General features: G+C 39.1%; 1 protein-coding gene across 1 annotated transcript in view; it reads right to left on the bottom strand.

Moving 5' to 3' along the window:
- itga1 (integrin, alpha 1) overlaps positions 1–6254 on the bottom strand; it is a 38652-nt gene extending 32398 nt beyond the window's left edge. Inside the window, exon 1 of the mRNA XM_089020806.1 lies at positions 6070–6254. Within this exon, the coding sequence (XP_088876932.1) occupies positions 6070–6115 (46 nt within the window). The 5' untranslated portion in view covers positions 6116–6254. The remainder of the gene's footprint in view (positions 1–6069) is intronic.
- Positions 6255–16527: the final 10273 nt, after the last annotated feature.

The following is a 16527-nucleotide window of genomic DNA, read 5'->3' on the forward strand; positions in this document are numbered from 1 at the left end:
TCTGTATTTTAATGTATCCCATTCTTCCCATATCGTTCCGCTCCAGCGCCCACACTTTTCCGCCAAATTTCGGACAGCGTTCGTTCGTATTTGTGGCTTTTGGCGTACGGCCACGTTGGAGCTTGTTCGCATGGAACCACGTGGTTGTATTCCAACCAGGTTGATTTGATAAGGGAGAGAGGAACATTGTGGAAAACAATCCGAATTTTTCCATTGTGGGGATGAGAAGATAAAAGCTGAGAATGTACTGTATGATCGGGAAGAGTTGGCATTGAAACAAAGTGAAAACCGGCTATTTTATGACCCACTGTTTAGAATGCCTTTGCTATTAACACCACGTTAGCACGGTTAGCTAAGCAGTCGTCAAAATACCGCTGAAGGTTTGACGCATTTCATTTATAAGCACCTTTCAAAACTCTCAAGGTCACTTTACAGTCACAGGATCAGTTTTTCCGCGGGTGAGCAGCGGCAGCCACACGCGCCAGCGTTCACTCAACCCGGAAGTAACTCAAATAGATAGAAAGCTAGCTAGCTAGCTAACAGATAGCTAATAGATAGCCAGCTAGACAGTTAGCTAACTAACTAGATAGCCATATAGCTAATAGATAACCAGCTACATAGCTAGCTAGCTTAGCCCGATAGCGATTTGGGCCGTTGTTCGATTGAACAAGCTATTTTTCACCTTCCATGACGGGACCATTAAGCCCACCTGCGACCCCCGACCCCCGACCCCAAGGATTATCATCCATCTCCCTGCCACCTCTTCCATTTATCTCTGTCCATGCATGCATGCTTTCGTCTTTTCATCCTTCATTTATGTCACATTCCACCAGCGTGTGCAACTTCCAGATGTATTCTCTCCACTGGACGACAAAACCCAGCAAAAACCCACGCATGACATCATCATCAACCCCCGCCCCCGGAACACACCCATCACATAGCTTTGTACCCCTCCCCCTAACCCAGGAAAATCCCCCTAATAACAAATGCGGCTAAATATGCTAATGGAAACAGTTTCAACGTACACAGAGGATTTGAATGATTGAGGATTCGGGGGGGGGGGATAAAAATGCTTGCTATATATCTAGCTATTAGCTAACGAGCTGGCTCTCTCGTTGCTATTTAGCTAGCTAGATATCTAGCTCGCTATTAGCTATTGAGCTAGCTAGCTAGCTCTCTATTTGCTATCTAGCTGGCTAGCTATCTATCTAGCTATTAGCTATCGAGCAGGCTCGCTCGCTATTTGCTATCTAGCTACTAGCTATCGAGCTATTAGCTAGTGTTTATGAAATGGATGGTAATTTTTGCACTTTTGTCATCATTTATTATTTATATGGGATCTACAAACTGATTTTTCTCCCATTGATTTACTTCCGGGTTGAGTGATTATTAGCTAACTCTTAGCTAGCTAGCTAGCTTTCTATCTATTTGAGTTACTTCCGGGTTGAGTGATTATTAGCTAACTCTTAGCTAGCTAGCTAGCTTTCTATCTATTTGAGTTACTTCTGGGTTGAGTGAACGCTGGCGCGTGTGGCTGCCGCTGCTCACCCACAGAAAAACTGATCCTGTGACTGTAAAGTGACCTTGAGAGTTTTGAAATGCATTTAGAAATGACATTTATTATTATTATTATTATATGTGTATGTGTAGGGCTTCAAACTAAAAATATACACGTATGCAGACGTACACACCCAAAGGTCAGATGTTTGACCTTTCCGCCAGAATCAATAAGCAACACACATGAAGCTTCGCAGCAAGTGGAGTGGCTAAACTCACACTTCTTACATCATAAGAAGTTTGTTTGGAATGTTTAGAGTGGGGGGGGGGGGGGGGTCTCCAAGTAAGATCACATGATCAAAGCGATGTAATGACTACATGGAACAGACGGAATAATGAGGTCTCATTCCAAAATAGCAGGCTTTGTAAATTATAAGTGGGATACGGTCATTAAAAAAAGGCATCAAAGGAACTTGATTTTAGTTTAAATATTATGTTCAAAGTATCATTTAAGCATAAATTGTGGGCGGGGGGTGGGGGGGGGGGCATTCTCTGCCTAAAGAGCAAACAGATGCTATTCCATTCCTTAATCCAAATAAATAATACATGATTGGAATTCAATCAAAATCACTTTTGAAAAAAAAAATATGAAAACGATGATTTTATCAGTCCGCCAATATAATATTAATCTATAATATTAGCTATCTATCTGACTAACTATCTAGCTGGCTAGCTATATATTAGCTAGCTTTCTATCTATTTGAGTTACTTCCGGGTTGAGTGAACGCTGGCGTGTGTGGCTGCCATGTCACACCTTCACGGGTGTTTTTTTTTTTTTTTGCTTATCCGGAAGTTGCTTTGAAGGATATCGCTTTCCAGACCAAAGTGAGCATGCACGTGCATGCGCGCGTTAGCGTTGTTGAACGGATTAGCGTTGAAGGCCTAGTGCGAGCCCATGTTTGCTTTTGGGCTCAGAAGCCACTTGGATGGAGATTAAATTCTTCAAGTAAACACATCACGGGGATAATAGCAGGGGGGGGGGATTGGAGGCGGAGAACTGTCAGTCATTGAAAGTGTAGTGGTTCGCTTGATGTGTCTGTCAAGTGCCTTGTCAATCAACCTGAGAAAAATGAACGTTAGCATTGTGCTAAAATTGCGGTTACGGTCAACAGGGTATGAATTCGGGTCATGATCGACTGTGGTTTGACACATTTTTTTTTTTTTTAAGGCAAATCTGAGAAACCAAATATGATTCAATGGAATATTGACGCCTATTTTTTTTTGTGAAACTTCCTGCTAGCATGCGTGCACTTTTGCAAGATGTACATATTTCGGGTGAAGGGGATGGGTGGGGGGGGGGTGGCTGGTTTCAGAATCATAACACGGTGACTGGAACGATTGCATCATTGCATTTGTCCGTCGATGGAACAAGTCATGTATTTAACCAGAACAATCATAGTCAAATTTTGATAATCTTTTAGATGTTATAGTTCTGTTGCTAACCAAAAGAGCAGCACCGCATGGACTGTTTTAATGTAAGACAATATTTTCAGGGACCAACCTTTACCTCATTCACTACCATTCACAAATTTATATGGGAATTGAAAATATGACGCAATTTGTTTTTTGTGTTGTTTTTTGGGTGCCGATAAAGCGCTGGTCAGACCTCTGGCAATGTTGTTTTTTTTCTCCCCCTTCCATGAGAGGGCAGCATTTGCCTTTTGTCCATGTAATCACTTTGTTACAGTTTCAGCTGTTGTTAAAGCGCTATATAAATCAATATGAATGTATTGTATTGTATTGTATTGTATTGTATTGTATTGTATTTTGTAGAGCCACCCCCATTTCGTGCATCCTGTGAAAACTCACAAATGCACGCCATTAAAGTGGCAGCATTTTTATTTATAATAATAATAATAATAATAATAATAATAATAATAATAATAATAATAATAATAATAATAATAATAATGATAAGCACTCAAGCCAGAAGTATCAATAGATAGAATAGATAGAATAGATAGATACAAAGCGAGCTAACTAGCTAATAGATGGCCAATAGATAGCTAGCTAGATAGCCAGAGAGCCATATAGCTAATAGATAGCTAGCCAGCCAGCAAGATAGCTAATAGATAGCAAATAGATTAGCTAGATACGTCGCTAATAGATAGCTAGCCAGATAGCCATATAGCTAATAGATGGCGACCGGGATAGCTAGCTAGCAAGCAAGATAACGAATAAATATGAGGTGTTAGCTGCAAAGTGTTGTGAACGCTTGGACAGAGAGTGACCAAAAGGGTTTGGGGGTGTGGCCCAAAAACCCCTGGTCACCCCGTAGCTCCGCCCCTGGCCATCATCTACGAATCAACCAATTTGTTGTGCTTCTAGAATGTATGCAAAAGGTCTGTCTGGATTTGCTAACAGTGTCACAGCGATGAAGGCGAGAGGTGAAAGCACAATGATTTTCAAATGCAGTTTCCTGTGTTTGTTTTGTTTGTTTCTTACCGCCATTTGCAATATTAAAAATGACATTTGACGACATTGAAAATTAACGATTCGAATCCAATTACAACATCATTGACTCCAAGATGGTTACGAGTACGTTTACAAGTCTTTACTCTGCGACCTTGCTCAAACATCAACTGATTGAAGCCAGATGCCTCCTTCGTTTTAGTCCTATCCAAACTCAAACCACCTGTAGCACTCCCGCCCCACTCCCACCGCCCTGTAGATTAAATGGTTGTCACTACAATAACCCCAAGGGTGGGGAACCGAGTGTGGGGGGGGAACGGCGATCTGGTGTAAGGGCGCCATGAGATCGTTGCTTCGTATGCAGGTGAGGTCACAGCGGAGTGGTCGTTAGCGCAAGCTAACAGCTTTAAGTACAACCAGATTCATATTCCGTGAAGGTGCACAAATGGCACAGAGGTCAGATAATGGGGAGGGATGAGTGGGGGGGCAGGGGCGAGGGGGCGAATGATTTGCCGAATGAGCTTCTGCAACAGAACATGTAATTTTTTTTAACCGTACAAGCATAATAATAATAATAATAAAACACTGGTAGGCAATTTAATACTAAATACAGTAAAGTCTCGTTATATCGATATCCAAGGGAGTCCGAAAAAATATCGATATAACTGGGACTATCGATATATCCGACCCTGTTTGCATGTAATTTTCTCCGTGTGTGCATAGAAATAGTATCGATATAACCGGGACTATCGATATATCCGATATCGATATAACGAGACTTTACTGTAGCTATCTATTAACTATTTATTTGCTATCTATTAGCTCGCTAGCTAGCTAGCTATTAGTTGTCTAGCTGACTGGCTGTAAACTGTCTAGATGGCTAGCTGTTGGCTATCTATTAACTGTTTATTTGCTATCTATTAGCTAGCTAGCTAGCTTTCTATCTATTTGAGTTACTTCAGGGTTGAATGAGCGCTGGCGCGTGTGGCTGCCGCTACTCACCCACAGAAAAAGTTTATCCTGTGACTGTAAGGTGACCTTGAGAGTTTTGAAATGCGCTTAGAAATCAAATGTATTATTATTATTATTATTAATATTATTATTATTATTATTAATTAAGAGAGACACGGTTTAGGAGAGGGAGGTGGTTTAAACATTAAAGAGACAGGCAAACGACAGAGAAAGAGAGTTTCAACTTTGATAGTTCAAAGGCAGAGTGTAGACTGCAAGGTTAAAATATCCCCTATATCAGGCTCCACAAACAACCCGCACAAGGCATCTGTACACTTGATGCAAAAAGCTACCAACCCAGCTAAACAGAAAACAATTGATGAGGAACTAGATAAAATTATCGCAGAGAAAGCACCTCCAAGGGATCATTCCTCAAGATGGTGAAAGAAGAAGGCTACGTTCCTCATCAAGTGTTTAATGCTGATGAAAGCGGCCACTCCATTCCATCGAGCCATCAACAACCATCACAAAGGTAAATAAAATGACTTTATTATATAGTACAGTTTATTTCTTTAATTATAATACCATAGCACATTTATTATACATAAAATAAGGTATATTTTGTGTAGTTTTAAGAAAATTAGAAAGTAGAAAATTATGTTTTATGGGGATCTGGGAACGGATTATTCTCATTTTAATGGTTTCCTATGGGAAATAAATTTTTGGGATACACACTTTTCGCCTTACACACTCTGTCTGGGAACCAATTAAGTTCGTAAGCCAAGGTATCACTGTAATAATAATAATAATAATAATAATAATAATAATAATAATAATAGTCATAATAATAATACATTTTCAAAGCTCTCAAGGACACTTTACAATCACAAAACAGATACATTAAAAAAACCACAGATAAAATTATAAAAAGAACAAGAGATAAAACTATACAGAGAACATTCACCCCAGTAAAAGTTTCATGCTATGCGAAATAAAACAAGTTACATCTGCTAAAATATTAGCTGACACTACGGATGACAACATGGGTATTTCCAAACGCCGCTAACTTGACGTGTCATAATCTTGGAGTCGTCGGAGAAAGATGCCTGGTAGCAATTCTTTTATTACATAGCGTCATAATAAACTCACCAGCCAGTGCAGCTGTTGCGGGAGGGCAACTTAAAGTCCCCGACATCTCAAAAAAAAAAAAAAAAAAAAAATGAAGGATGCAAGTAGAATGGGAGGACTCGAACGCGCGCACCCACCCGTCCTCCCTAAAAAGACTAAAAAAAAAAATCCTCAGCGTGTTGAGTTCTAGTCCATAGTGCGTCCGCCTGTGCTTTGAGCGTTTGTGTGAGGGAGAAAGAAGAAGAAGAAGAAGAAGAAGAAGAAGGAGGAGGGATGTTCTATCGTGAGCGGGACCCTACTCAGGAGAGGTGGAGCGAGGAGGGGGGATGCGGGGGTCTGCCGTCGGAGCATGGGAAATTCTTACGAGTGCCAGGAAGTGAACATTTACACCATCATTCTGTCTGTTCCTGCGACAGCTGGGCCTCAAGCTTCATTGGCTTCAATAGTAACACAAGAACATACGCTAAATGTGCAGTGCAATCTACAAGGTTCAATAGCAAATAATAATAATAATAATAATACCAGTGTTTGAAATAACGTCTGCCCGGAGGCCCGGGGCATACAACTTTTACGTCGGGCGTGCAACTTTCAAAACGTCTCCGCCCGAATTTTTTTCAAATCAAACGTTTGTTTTATTCAATAAAGCAAAAGCTACAAGCAAATTGCTACAAGCTCCTTTCTAAGCGCCTTTCAAAACTTTCAAGTACACTTTACAGTCACGGTATAGTTCCAATTATACGAATGTTCGTTTGGCAATTTGCATACTCGGCACGGCAGCCAATCAGAAGCCTGTTTTCGTGCTTCGGGAAGCTACAAGTAAATTGTTACAAGCTCCTCTTTCTAAGCGCCTTTCAAAACTCTCAAGTACACTTTACAGTCACGGTATAGTCCGAATTATACGAATGTTCGTTTGGCAATTTGCATACTCGGCACGGCAGCCAATCAGAAGCCTGTTTTCGTGCTTCGGGAAGCTACAAGTAAATTGTTACAAGCTCCTCTTTCTAAGCGCCTTTCAAAACTCTCAAGTACACTTTATAGTCACGGTATAGTCCAAACGAACGTTCGTTACATGCAAATTGCCAAACGAACTCGCAAAAGGTCGCTTTTAAGGCACAGGATAAGTTTTTCTGTGGGTGAGCAGTGGCAACCACATGGGCCAGCGTTCACTCAACCCGGAATAACAAGCTAGCTTGCTAATACATAGCCAATAGATAGGTAATAGATAGCCAGCTAGCTAGCCATCTAGATAGCTATATAATAATAATAATAATAATAATAATAATAATAATAATAATAATAATAATAATAATAATAAGGCGTAGACTTCAAACTCAGGTGTAGATTTTTTATTATTATTATGAGTTTGAAAAGCCGTTTAAAAATGTTTTTTTTTTTAAACAGTAATGGTTACTCATGACTATCAGCCTCCATCTGCAGTTTATTTACGCATTAATAAATTTTGCTCGTCATACCATTTTTAGCCGTCCGTGCGAATATTCCACACGCCTTATATAGCGCGTTACCGCTTCTCTGCCATTGATGTAAACACGGCCCGGCTATTCTGTTGTTGTGTACATTACAAATTCCTGGCGTGTTCTCCAGAGAGAGAGATGTCCCTCGTCGGCTAGAAAGTCAAGTTCACCACCTCCCTGTCAGACGCGGTGAAAATGAATCTGCCCTCATATGGCTTTTAAAAAAAAATCTTTGGAGCTTAATAAAGCTGAAATGATTTCAATTTTTACATTGCCGCTGATCGCCCCGCCCCCTCAGGAAGTCACAAAAGTAGCTGTCGCCATTGTCTGATAATTGAAAAGTTCCAAAGCGGCCATTTTGATTTTTGTTTTGTTTAAAAAAATTTGTTTTTATTTATTTCATTTTTGGTTCTAGTACTGTATATTTAGTAATTTAGAGGCTAATTTCAATTTTCAAAAAATCTAAATGATTATTAATTATGAATACTTAATTATTAATTAATTATTATTATTATGACCATTTGCTAGCTGTTTGCTATCTATTACCTATCTGGCTATCTAGCTAGCTATCCATTATCTAGCTGGCTGGCTATCTATCTGGCTGGCTATCTAGCTAGGTATCTGTTGGCTATCGATTGGCTAGCTAGCTAGCTTTATAGCTATGTGGCTTACTTCCGGGTTGAGTGAACGCTGGTGCGTGTGGCTGCCACTGCTCACTCACAGAAAAACATATCCGGTGACTGTAAAGTGACCTTGAGAGTTTTGAAAGGCGCTTAGAAATGACATTATTATTATTATTAACTTATTTTACCGTATTTTGATTTAGATTTTTTTTAATCCTCCAATAATGTTGCAATTGTTTTTCCCCCTTGTTCAATGTATTTTTGGAACAGTTGTGCAAAAATTGCCCACGGCAATTGACGAACAATCTTGCACTTTAATCTCAACTTTCACCGCATTCGCACTAATACGACATAACATCATCGCCTCTTTAACGGACCACCAACATTGTAAGCGGATACTTGCGTTCTCATGGTCGCGTTAGCGCTCTGACTTAGTGATGCCACTGGGGGCGAATAATCGACTCCCATGTTGAGTCGGATGTGACAGAAAACAGACCCCGCTCGCTATCCTCTCTTTCGCCGATGCTTTTAACGACAACATTAACCAGACAGAGATAATCGAGAAGAGACGAAGGTCGCTCCACTTCACCCTTGCTAACCTTTACTTTTGATCAAACCATCACTCCAAACCATTGCGATCATTTTTACGGTATTTGTAGGGATGCCACTTTTGTACGACATTGATCGACCACTCAATGAGGTTAAAAAAAGAAAATAGATGGTTTGAAAGGGGAGTAAAAGAAGCTATTTTCATAAAACAGCAAAACCCTTCACTAAATCGCCATGGTGGGGTGAGGTTCAATTTGGATCGTTCCTACAACCGACTTCTTAAGCAACATAGGCTTAGTTATGCTGATGAGGTGATACCAGAGCAAATGGGGCAATCAGGCCAGTCGTAGACCCCATACTCAGGCAGTACAATAGAAGTAATCAGTGTAGCCGCAGGGAGTAGTCCTCTGCTCCCCCCAACCTGAGAGCAGGTTGAGAGCAGTATGAAAGGGGTAACGTCAGGTCTCGATCTCTTTGACTTTGTCAACACTGACTCAGGGCTTCAGTTACATCCTGGATTTCCTTAAAATGAGTCAATACCGATGAGCATGCACATCTCCCTTTTGTTTGATAGCGGATGTAAGGGGTAAGAAGGCATTGTTGCTCGCTAGCGTCTTCCCCCCTGACATGTTTTTGAGTTTCATGTCATAGCTATGTATTAGCTATTTATTAGCTATACATTAGCTAGCTAGCTATTAGCTGTCTAGCTGACTTGCTGTAAGCTGTCTAGCTGTTGGTTATCTGCTATCTATTAACTATTTATTTGCTATCCATTAGCTAGCTAGCTTTCTATCTATTTGAGTTACTTTCGGGTTGAGTGAACGCTCGCGCGTGTAGCTGCCGCTGCTCACTCACAGAGAAGAAAACTTGTGACTGTAAAGTGACCTTGAGAGTTTTGAAAGGCGCTTATAAATGAAATGTATTATTATTATGATTATTATTATTATTATAATAAAGCAGACTAAATATACAGCGGTGCGTCAAATGTCACTATAAATGGTATATATCAGATTAATTTCTACACATTATACTCGACTGAAATTCCGTGAATCTGTTCCGGTGAGGCAAAAGGGGGCTCGCATCCACAGAAAATGTAAAGGACAACCGACACCATTTTTTTGTTTCCTAACTGACATCAGAAAAACGTTTTAGAGCATCTAAAATACCCAAAACACACAAGCTGATATTTTTAGTCAAATTAAAAACACCAATAAAAATGACTTAACTGCCAGAAAATGAGATCGAAACTGGGGAGATTCAGAAAGTCCCGCCCCCTTGTTCGTGACATCACGCCAGGATACTCCTTCACAAACTGCCTTGCTCCAGAATCAAAACAATGGTTTCAGAGAGTTCAGATTCGGAAAAGATGCTTTATTGTTACTCATCCAGTTATGAATATGATTCAAATAGTTCTGAAGAGGAAAGCATAAATGTTTGACATCGATAAAAGTATCAATTCGAGCCATCCAATGTAGCGCCCAGAAAATGCACAAGATGGCGCCCAAGCGCCATTGGAAATGGGCTGATTTGTCCGCTGTGAATTTGCGTCAACTAGTATCACATAGTAGTCTTGGTGCAACACACAACGATTCACCATTGCGTTATTTATGTAGTTTTCCTTCTAATTTCACCATCAACACGGATCAATGCGATGTTTTCAGACCAAACAAAGTACCCAAAATGCATTGTGTGTCAATTTCTCGGTCACAGTCGAAGTCATTTGAAGTGATTTTACAAATTATGGACACAACTTGTCCAAAGGTGTCGGTTGTCCTTTTAAGTTTTCTTCCCGTATTGTTATGACGTTATTCGCGCATTGTTATAACTTTAATGTGCAACACTCCTCGTTTATTTCAGAACTTCCCTCATCGGATTATGACTTTCTTGGATCTTTATTACTTTGTTTTGATAAATCCGTCACCATTTTTTTTTTCAATATTCCTAATTTCCTATGTGTATTCTCTTACTCTTTTTTATGGGTAAAAAAGGTCTAGATTCATTTTTTTTCCCCAATTGTGTATGGAAATGAGCCATGGTGACATTTACGTCACACACAAAAAAAAAAAAACTGACTTCACAACGAATCATAAAAAGGGAGTGAATGAGCCATCAAGGAAATGATTTCACACGGAACCACTCCCTTGTCCTTTGCTGACCGGATTTCATTCTCCGAGCCTAAACAATGGCCGCTATGTGATAGGACGGAATCAAATGTTTATAACCCACCACCCCCCCTCCCACTCTCCCCATAAAAGATCAACACGGTGAATTACAATTTTTTTTTGTCCTTGAAAGTAACACCGACACAGTGGAGGCTCTTGAAGAAAGACTCAAATTTCAGATGACATGAATCATGAATAATATTAATTATAAGGGTAAATAAACAAAAAAAAGTTTGAAAATATGTTCTATGCACCCGCCACCACTAGTCAAAACATGGTATTCAGATTGATATTGTGTTTATGGAATGTGAATTAATGAGATTTTTAATTCTACTACTACTACTACTACTACTAATAATAATAATAATAATAATAATAATAATAATAATAATAATAATAATAATAATAATAATTGGATTGCCTTTACAGTATTAGTCTCGAAGTGGAGAAATTTACATTTCACAGCAGCAAAGTTATGAGATACTACTACTACTACTACTACTACTACTACTACTACTACTACTACTAATAATAATAATAATAATAACAATAATAATTATTATTATTATTATTATTATTATTATTATTAGTAGTAGTAGTAGTAGTATTATTACTGCAATCGATTAAAGAAGTCCTTCCGTATCTGTATCAAAGGTTTTTCTGTGGGTGAGCAGCGGCAGCCACCCGCGCCAATGTTCACTCAACCCGGAATAACTCAAATAAAATAGAAAGCTAGCTAGCTAATGGATAGCCAATATCTAGCAATAGATAGCCAGCTAGCTAGGCAGCTAGCTAGCTCTATAAGTAATAGATAGCTAGCTCGATAGCTAACCAGATAGCTAATATATCGCAAAAAGATAGCAAATAGATAGCCAGCTAGGTAGCTAGCTATTAGTATTGGATTGGAGTATTTCCATTGTAATAGTGTTTAATATTTAATATTATTCCGAATATGCATCTGTAGAGGTGACAGTCTTCTAATATGCATTTTATTAATTAATTAATTATTTAATTTATTTATTTATTTATTTATTTATTCATGTATTTAGTAAATTATCTATTTCTTTATTTACTTATTTACTTCTTTTTGTTAACACATTCACTGTCAGATGATGTGCAAAAAAAGGTGTCCACTCCAGTGCCAGGGTTTTTGTCATTTTTCACTCAAACTTCAGGACCCACAGAATATGGATTTTTAGGTCTACATAAATATTCGATTCAGCGTCAGAAAACGTAGACGATCTTCTTTCATCGGAAAAAAAAATGAATAGTTAATTCCTAAATTATATGGGTCTGGAGTTATCTGACCTTGAAATGGGGGCGGCTGTCTAAAATACATACATATTGAATTACATAGCGCTTTAACAATAGCTGAAACTGCAACAAAGCGCAAACATGGACAAAAGGCAAATGCTGCCCCCTTGTGGAAGAGAAAAAAAAACACTGCCAGAGGTCTGACCAGCGCTTTCTCGGCACCCCAGCATGAAAAACCAAAACCCGAACAATTACGGGAATGGAGCTCCACGTCACGCTTTTCAATTCCCCAATAAATTTGGGAATCAAATGAGTGAAAGTTTGTTTCAAAATAAAAGAGAGAAGCGATGGGGCACAAACACAGTTGTCTCCGAGGAGGAGACACGCGACATTCTTGGCATGTAAAGCCACCATCGGGCCTGTAAGCGGATCATATTCCCCGACGTCTCACTCCGTGACATCTGGCATCGGCGTGTTTTTTAACAACAAGATGCTTTGTACAACGAGGCACATGGGCGCACGTTGTTTCCCCTCGAAGTCAACCTCCCATTCCCCAAAGTGCTTTTTTATCTAGTCGTTTTATGAACAGCGAAGAGTGATTTATCAAGCGGGGTTAATGATCAGTTGCCCTCACCAGTTGTCTAAGTCTAAACCTCCCGAATAAAAGCCACACTCGAATGAACTATTGGAACATACAGATAATATTGATCATTTCCGTTCAACAACGTCATTAATCATGATGTAAATATACCAACGTCAAAACCTGACATGAAATGTTATTGTAAAAATAAAGACCTTTCCCCAAATGAACACACCCTAACAAAAACGACCATAAATCACATTTTTTTAAATAGCGTCACGCTAACACATCCGGCTATAGCTTGACTTGCTCGACTGCTTCACTTTCCCTGTTCGCTCTATTGTATCTATCCACGTGCACCCACAAACATGAAACATGGCAAAGACGTGTGTGGATTACATGGATGTTACGATCCACAGCGGCGGCACGCAGTCCCCGAGGAGGGGTCTCTTTGTTCAGGACTTCCTGTGCAGTCCTAAGAAGAGGCCCGGGGGTGTGGGGGGTTGGGGGGTCGGAGGAAAGGGAGTATCTCAGGAAAAAAATCTTTTTAACTCATTCACTACCAAACACGTGCAAAAAAAAATGTGTCCACTCCAGTGCCAGGGTTTTTGTCATTATCACTTAAATTCCTCGAACAACAGAATATTGAGTTTTAGGACTACATAAACATTCAATAGAGCGTTAGAAACCTTAGAATCTCTTGTTTTATCAGAAAGAAAGAGTTAATTCCTAAATTATATGGGTCTGGAGTTATCTGAGCTTGAAATGGGAGTCGATGAACAAAACACAATACAGTACAGGTAACATCCGACTTACGAGCGAGTAATTCAAAATGGCCGTAAGTCGAAATACAGTAAAGTCTCGTTATATCGATATTCAAGGGAGTCCGAAAAAATATCGATATAACCGGGACTATCGATATATCCGACCCTGTTTGCATGTAATTTTCTCCGTGCGTGCATAGAAATAGTATCGATATAACCGGGACTATCGATATATCCGATATCGATATAACGAGACTTTACTGTACATTCAAAATGTTGAATAGAGACTCGTCGTTAATTCCTAAATTGTCGGATAATTGAAAAGTTCAAAAGCGGCCATCTTGATTTTTGTTTTATTTGAAAACAATATTTTTATTTATTTCATTTTTAGTTCCTATTCTAATACTGTCTATTTATTCATTTAGAAGCTTTTGGCGCTTTGTTGCAGCTTCAGCTGTTGATAAAGGACTTGCTTGCCACGACGCCTCAAAAAGGAAAACTTTTGTAACGCAAAGCCAAAACCCCGAACCGCATCGCTTGACAAATGTAGCCATCATAAAAAAAAAAAAAAACGGTTTCATCTAAAACCCACTTAAAGGACAACCGACACCATTTTTTGTTTCCTAACTGACATCAGAAAAATGTGTACAATAACCACATAAGCAATATACTAAATTGCTTATGTGGTAAAAAAAAAATAATCATAATACAGTAAAGTCTCGTTATATCGATATCGGATATATCGATAGTCCCGGTTATATCGATACTATTTCGATGCACGCACGGAGAAAATTACATGCAAACAGGGTCGGATATATCGATAGTCCCGGTTATATCGATATTTTTTCGGACTCCCTTCAATATCGATATAACGAGACTTTACTGTACATTAAAGTTGTTTCAATTATTTTGTATTTTATTGTCATATGTTAATAGCAATCGAATCAAATTTGATTAAAAAACAATTGCCTTTATTTTTCATTTTTTTATGAAAACAGACTACATTTAAATTAATTTATAAATAAATAAATGAGTAAATAAATAAATACATAAACAATAGTTGTAAGTGTACAATATTAATTTCTAGATTTTAAATTCTGGATATTGTTTTTTTTTTTGACAAAACAATAGAAAACATATTTCGGGCATCGTCATCAACTCGAAAACAAGACTTGCTGAATATTCAGCGCGAGTCTTAAAACGTAAAACATAGCTATAAGCGGTGGAATCTTTGTAAAAAGCGCTCAGTAGAAGTCATTTGAAGTCATTTTACAAATTATGGACGCAACTTGTCCGCAGGTGTCGGTTGTCCTTTAAAGACATTCAATATCTCCAGCTCCGCACACTGTTTTGAGCTATTTTGAGATTTTCTAATTCACTTAAAGGAAGGAAATTGTAAGCAAGGCTCTCTTGTTCGCTCTCCTTGAAGTTTTGCCTTAAAAAAGTGATCGCGTGTACGTGTGCATGTCCTTGCGTGTGCGTGACTTACATAGAAAGGGAGCACCAGGGGTCAAGCCTTTTTGCCCACTCCTGGGACAGGAAATGGCTCCAATATGGGCGGCCTCTCACAAAGCTCCGGGGAGCCATTGCGGCCTCCTCGTCCACACCAGATCTCCATCGACATAAGACGTAGCGCAGATGACCTTTATGTGAAAAATACAGATGTTCTGCTCAGCCCATTTGAAACCATAGACGCCCTGCTGGGCTTCACTGGGATATCAAGTTTAATAGTTTAATTCAAGGTGACAGTGAGGAGCGTCCTTTTTCCTCCATTTTAAAAAAAAAATATCCATCAGTCAACCATTATCTGAACCGTTTATAGCAGTGGTGTCAAACATACGGCCCGCGGGCCGGAAACCGGGCCCCAAGGAGGTTTGATCAGGCCCGCGGGATAATTTAAAGGACAACCGACACCATTTTTTGGTTTCCTAACTGACATCAGAAAAACGTTTTATAGCATCTAAAATACCCAAAACACGCAGGCTGATATTTTTAGTCAAATGCAAAACACCAATAAAAATGAGTTAAAGTGCCCCAAAATTACTTCAAAATGACCTCGGAGATGGCGAGTTTCAAAAGGTCCCGCCCCCTTGTTTGTGACGTCACTCCAAGACGTCTTTGTCGTCTTCGTCTAGAATCCAAACAATGGCTTCAGATTCAGAAAAGATGCTTTCTTGTTACTCATCCAGTTATGAATATGATTTAAATAGTTCTGAAGAGGAAAGCATAAATGTTTGCAATCGATTAAAGAAGTCCTTCCGGATCATTTTGAGGCGTCTTGACTCCAATCTAGTGTCCCGGAAAATTCACAAGATGGCGCCCAAGCTCCGTTGGAAATGGGCTGATTTGTCTGCTGGGCATTTGTGTCAACTAGTATCAAATAGCAATCTTGGTGCAACACACAACGATTCACCATCGCGTTATTTATCTGTTTTCCTTCTAATTTTGCCATCAACACGGATCAACACGAAGTTTTCAGACCAAACAAAGTACCTAAAGACTTCCTGAATATTCAGCGTGAGTCTTAAAACGTAAAATAGAGCTATATGCTGTGGAATCTTTCTAAAATACGCTCAGTAGAAGTCATTTAAAGTGATTTTACAAATTATGGACACAACTTATCCGGAGGCGTTTGTTAGTGTTTTTTTAAATCATTTCAAATAATGTACGCGAACTACAACTTTGATACAGGAATTGTAATCATTTATAAGGGCAGCTATTAGCCAAAATTGACAGGTATGTTTATTTCTGAAACGTCTTTCAGGATTGTTGACTGCAATCTCCAGCTAGGGGTGTGTGGGGGGTGGTTTAAAATGTGATATTTGTCAACACACAAAAAAAATAAACTTGCTTGGACTCCAAATTGTGCCAATGTGAAGTTGAGGACTTTACTGTGTATGTTAGTCTCTGCGTCATCCTCAGTGGTGGAACGCTACCAATTCATGAACTAACTGATGAAGAATAACCAACTCATCACATTATTCAACAAAAGACGAACGTCACATTGAGCCAGAAAAGCATAAAAAATAGGAAACAACACTTACAAACACGACAAGACCGAAGAACGAATGTTCC

The sequence above is a fragment of the Hippocampus bargibanti genome, linkage group LG18 (assembly GCF_051943395.1).
Source record: "Hippocampus bargibanti isolate YZ-2025 linkage group LG18, ASM5194339v1, whole genome shotgun sequence".
Taxonomy (NCBI): Eukaryota; Metazoa; Chordata; class Actinopteri; order Syngnathiformes; family Syngnathidae; genus Hippocampus; species Hippocampus bargibanti.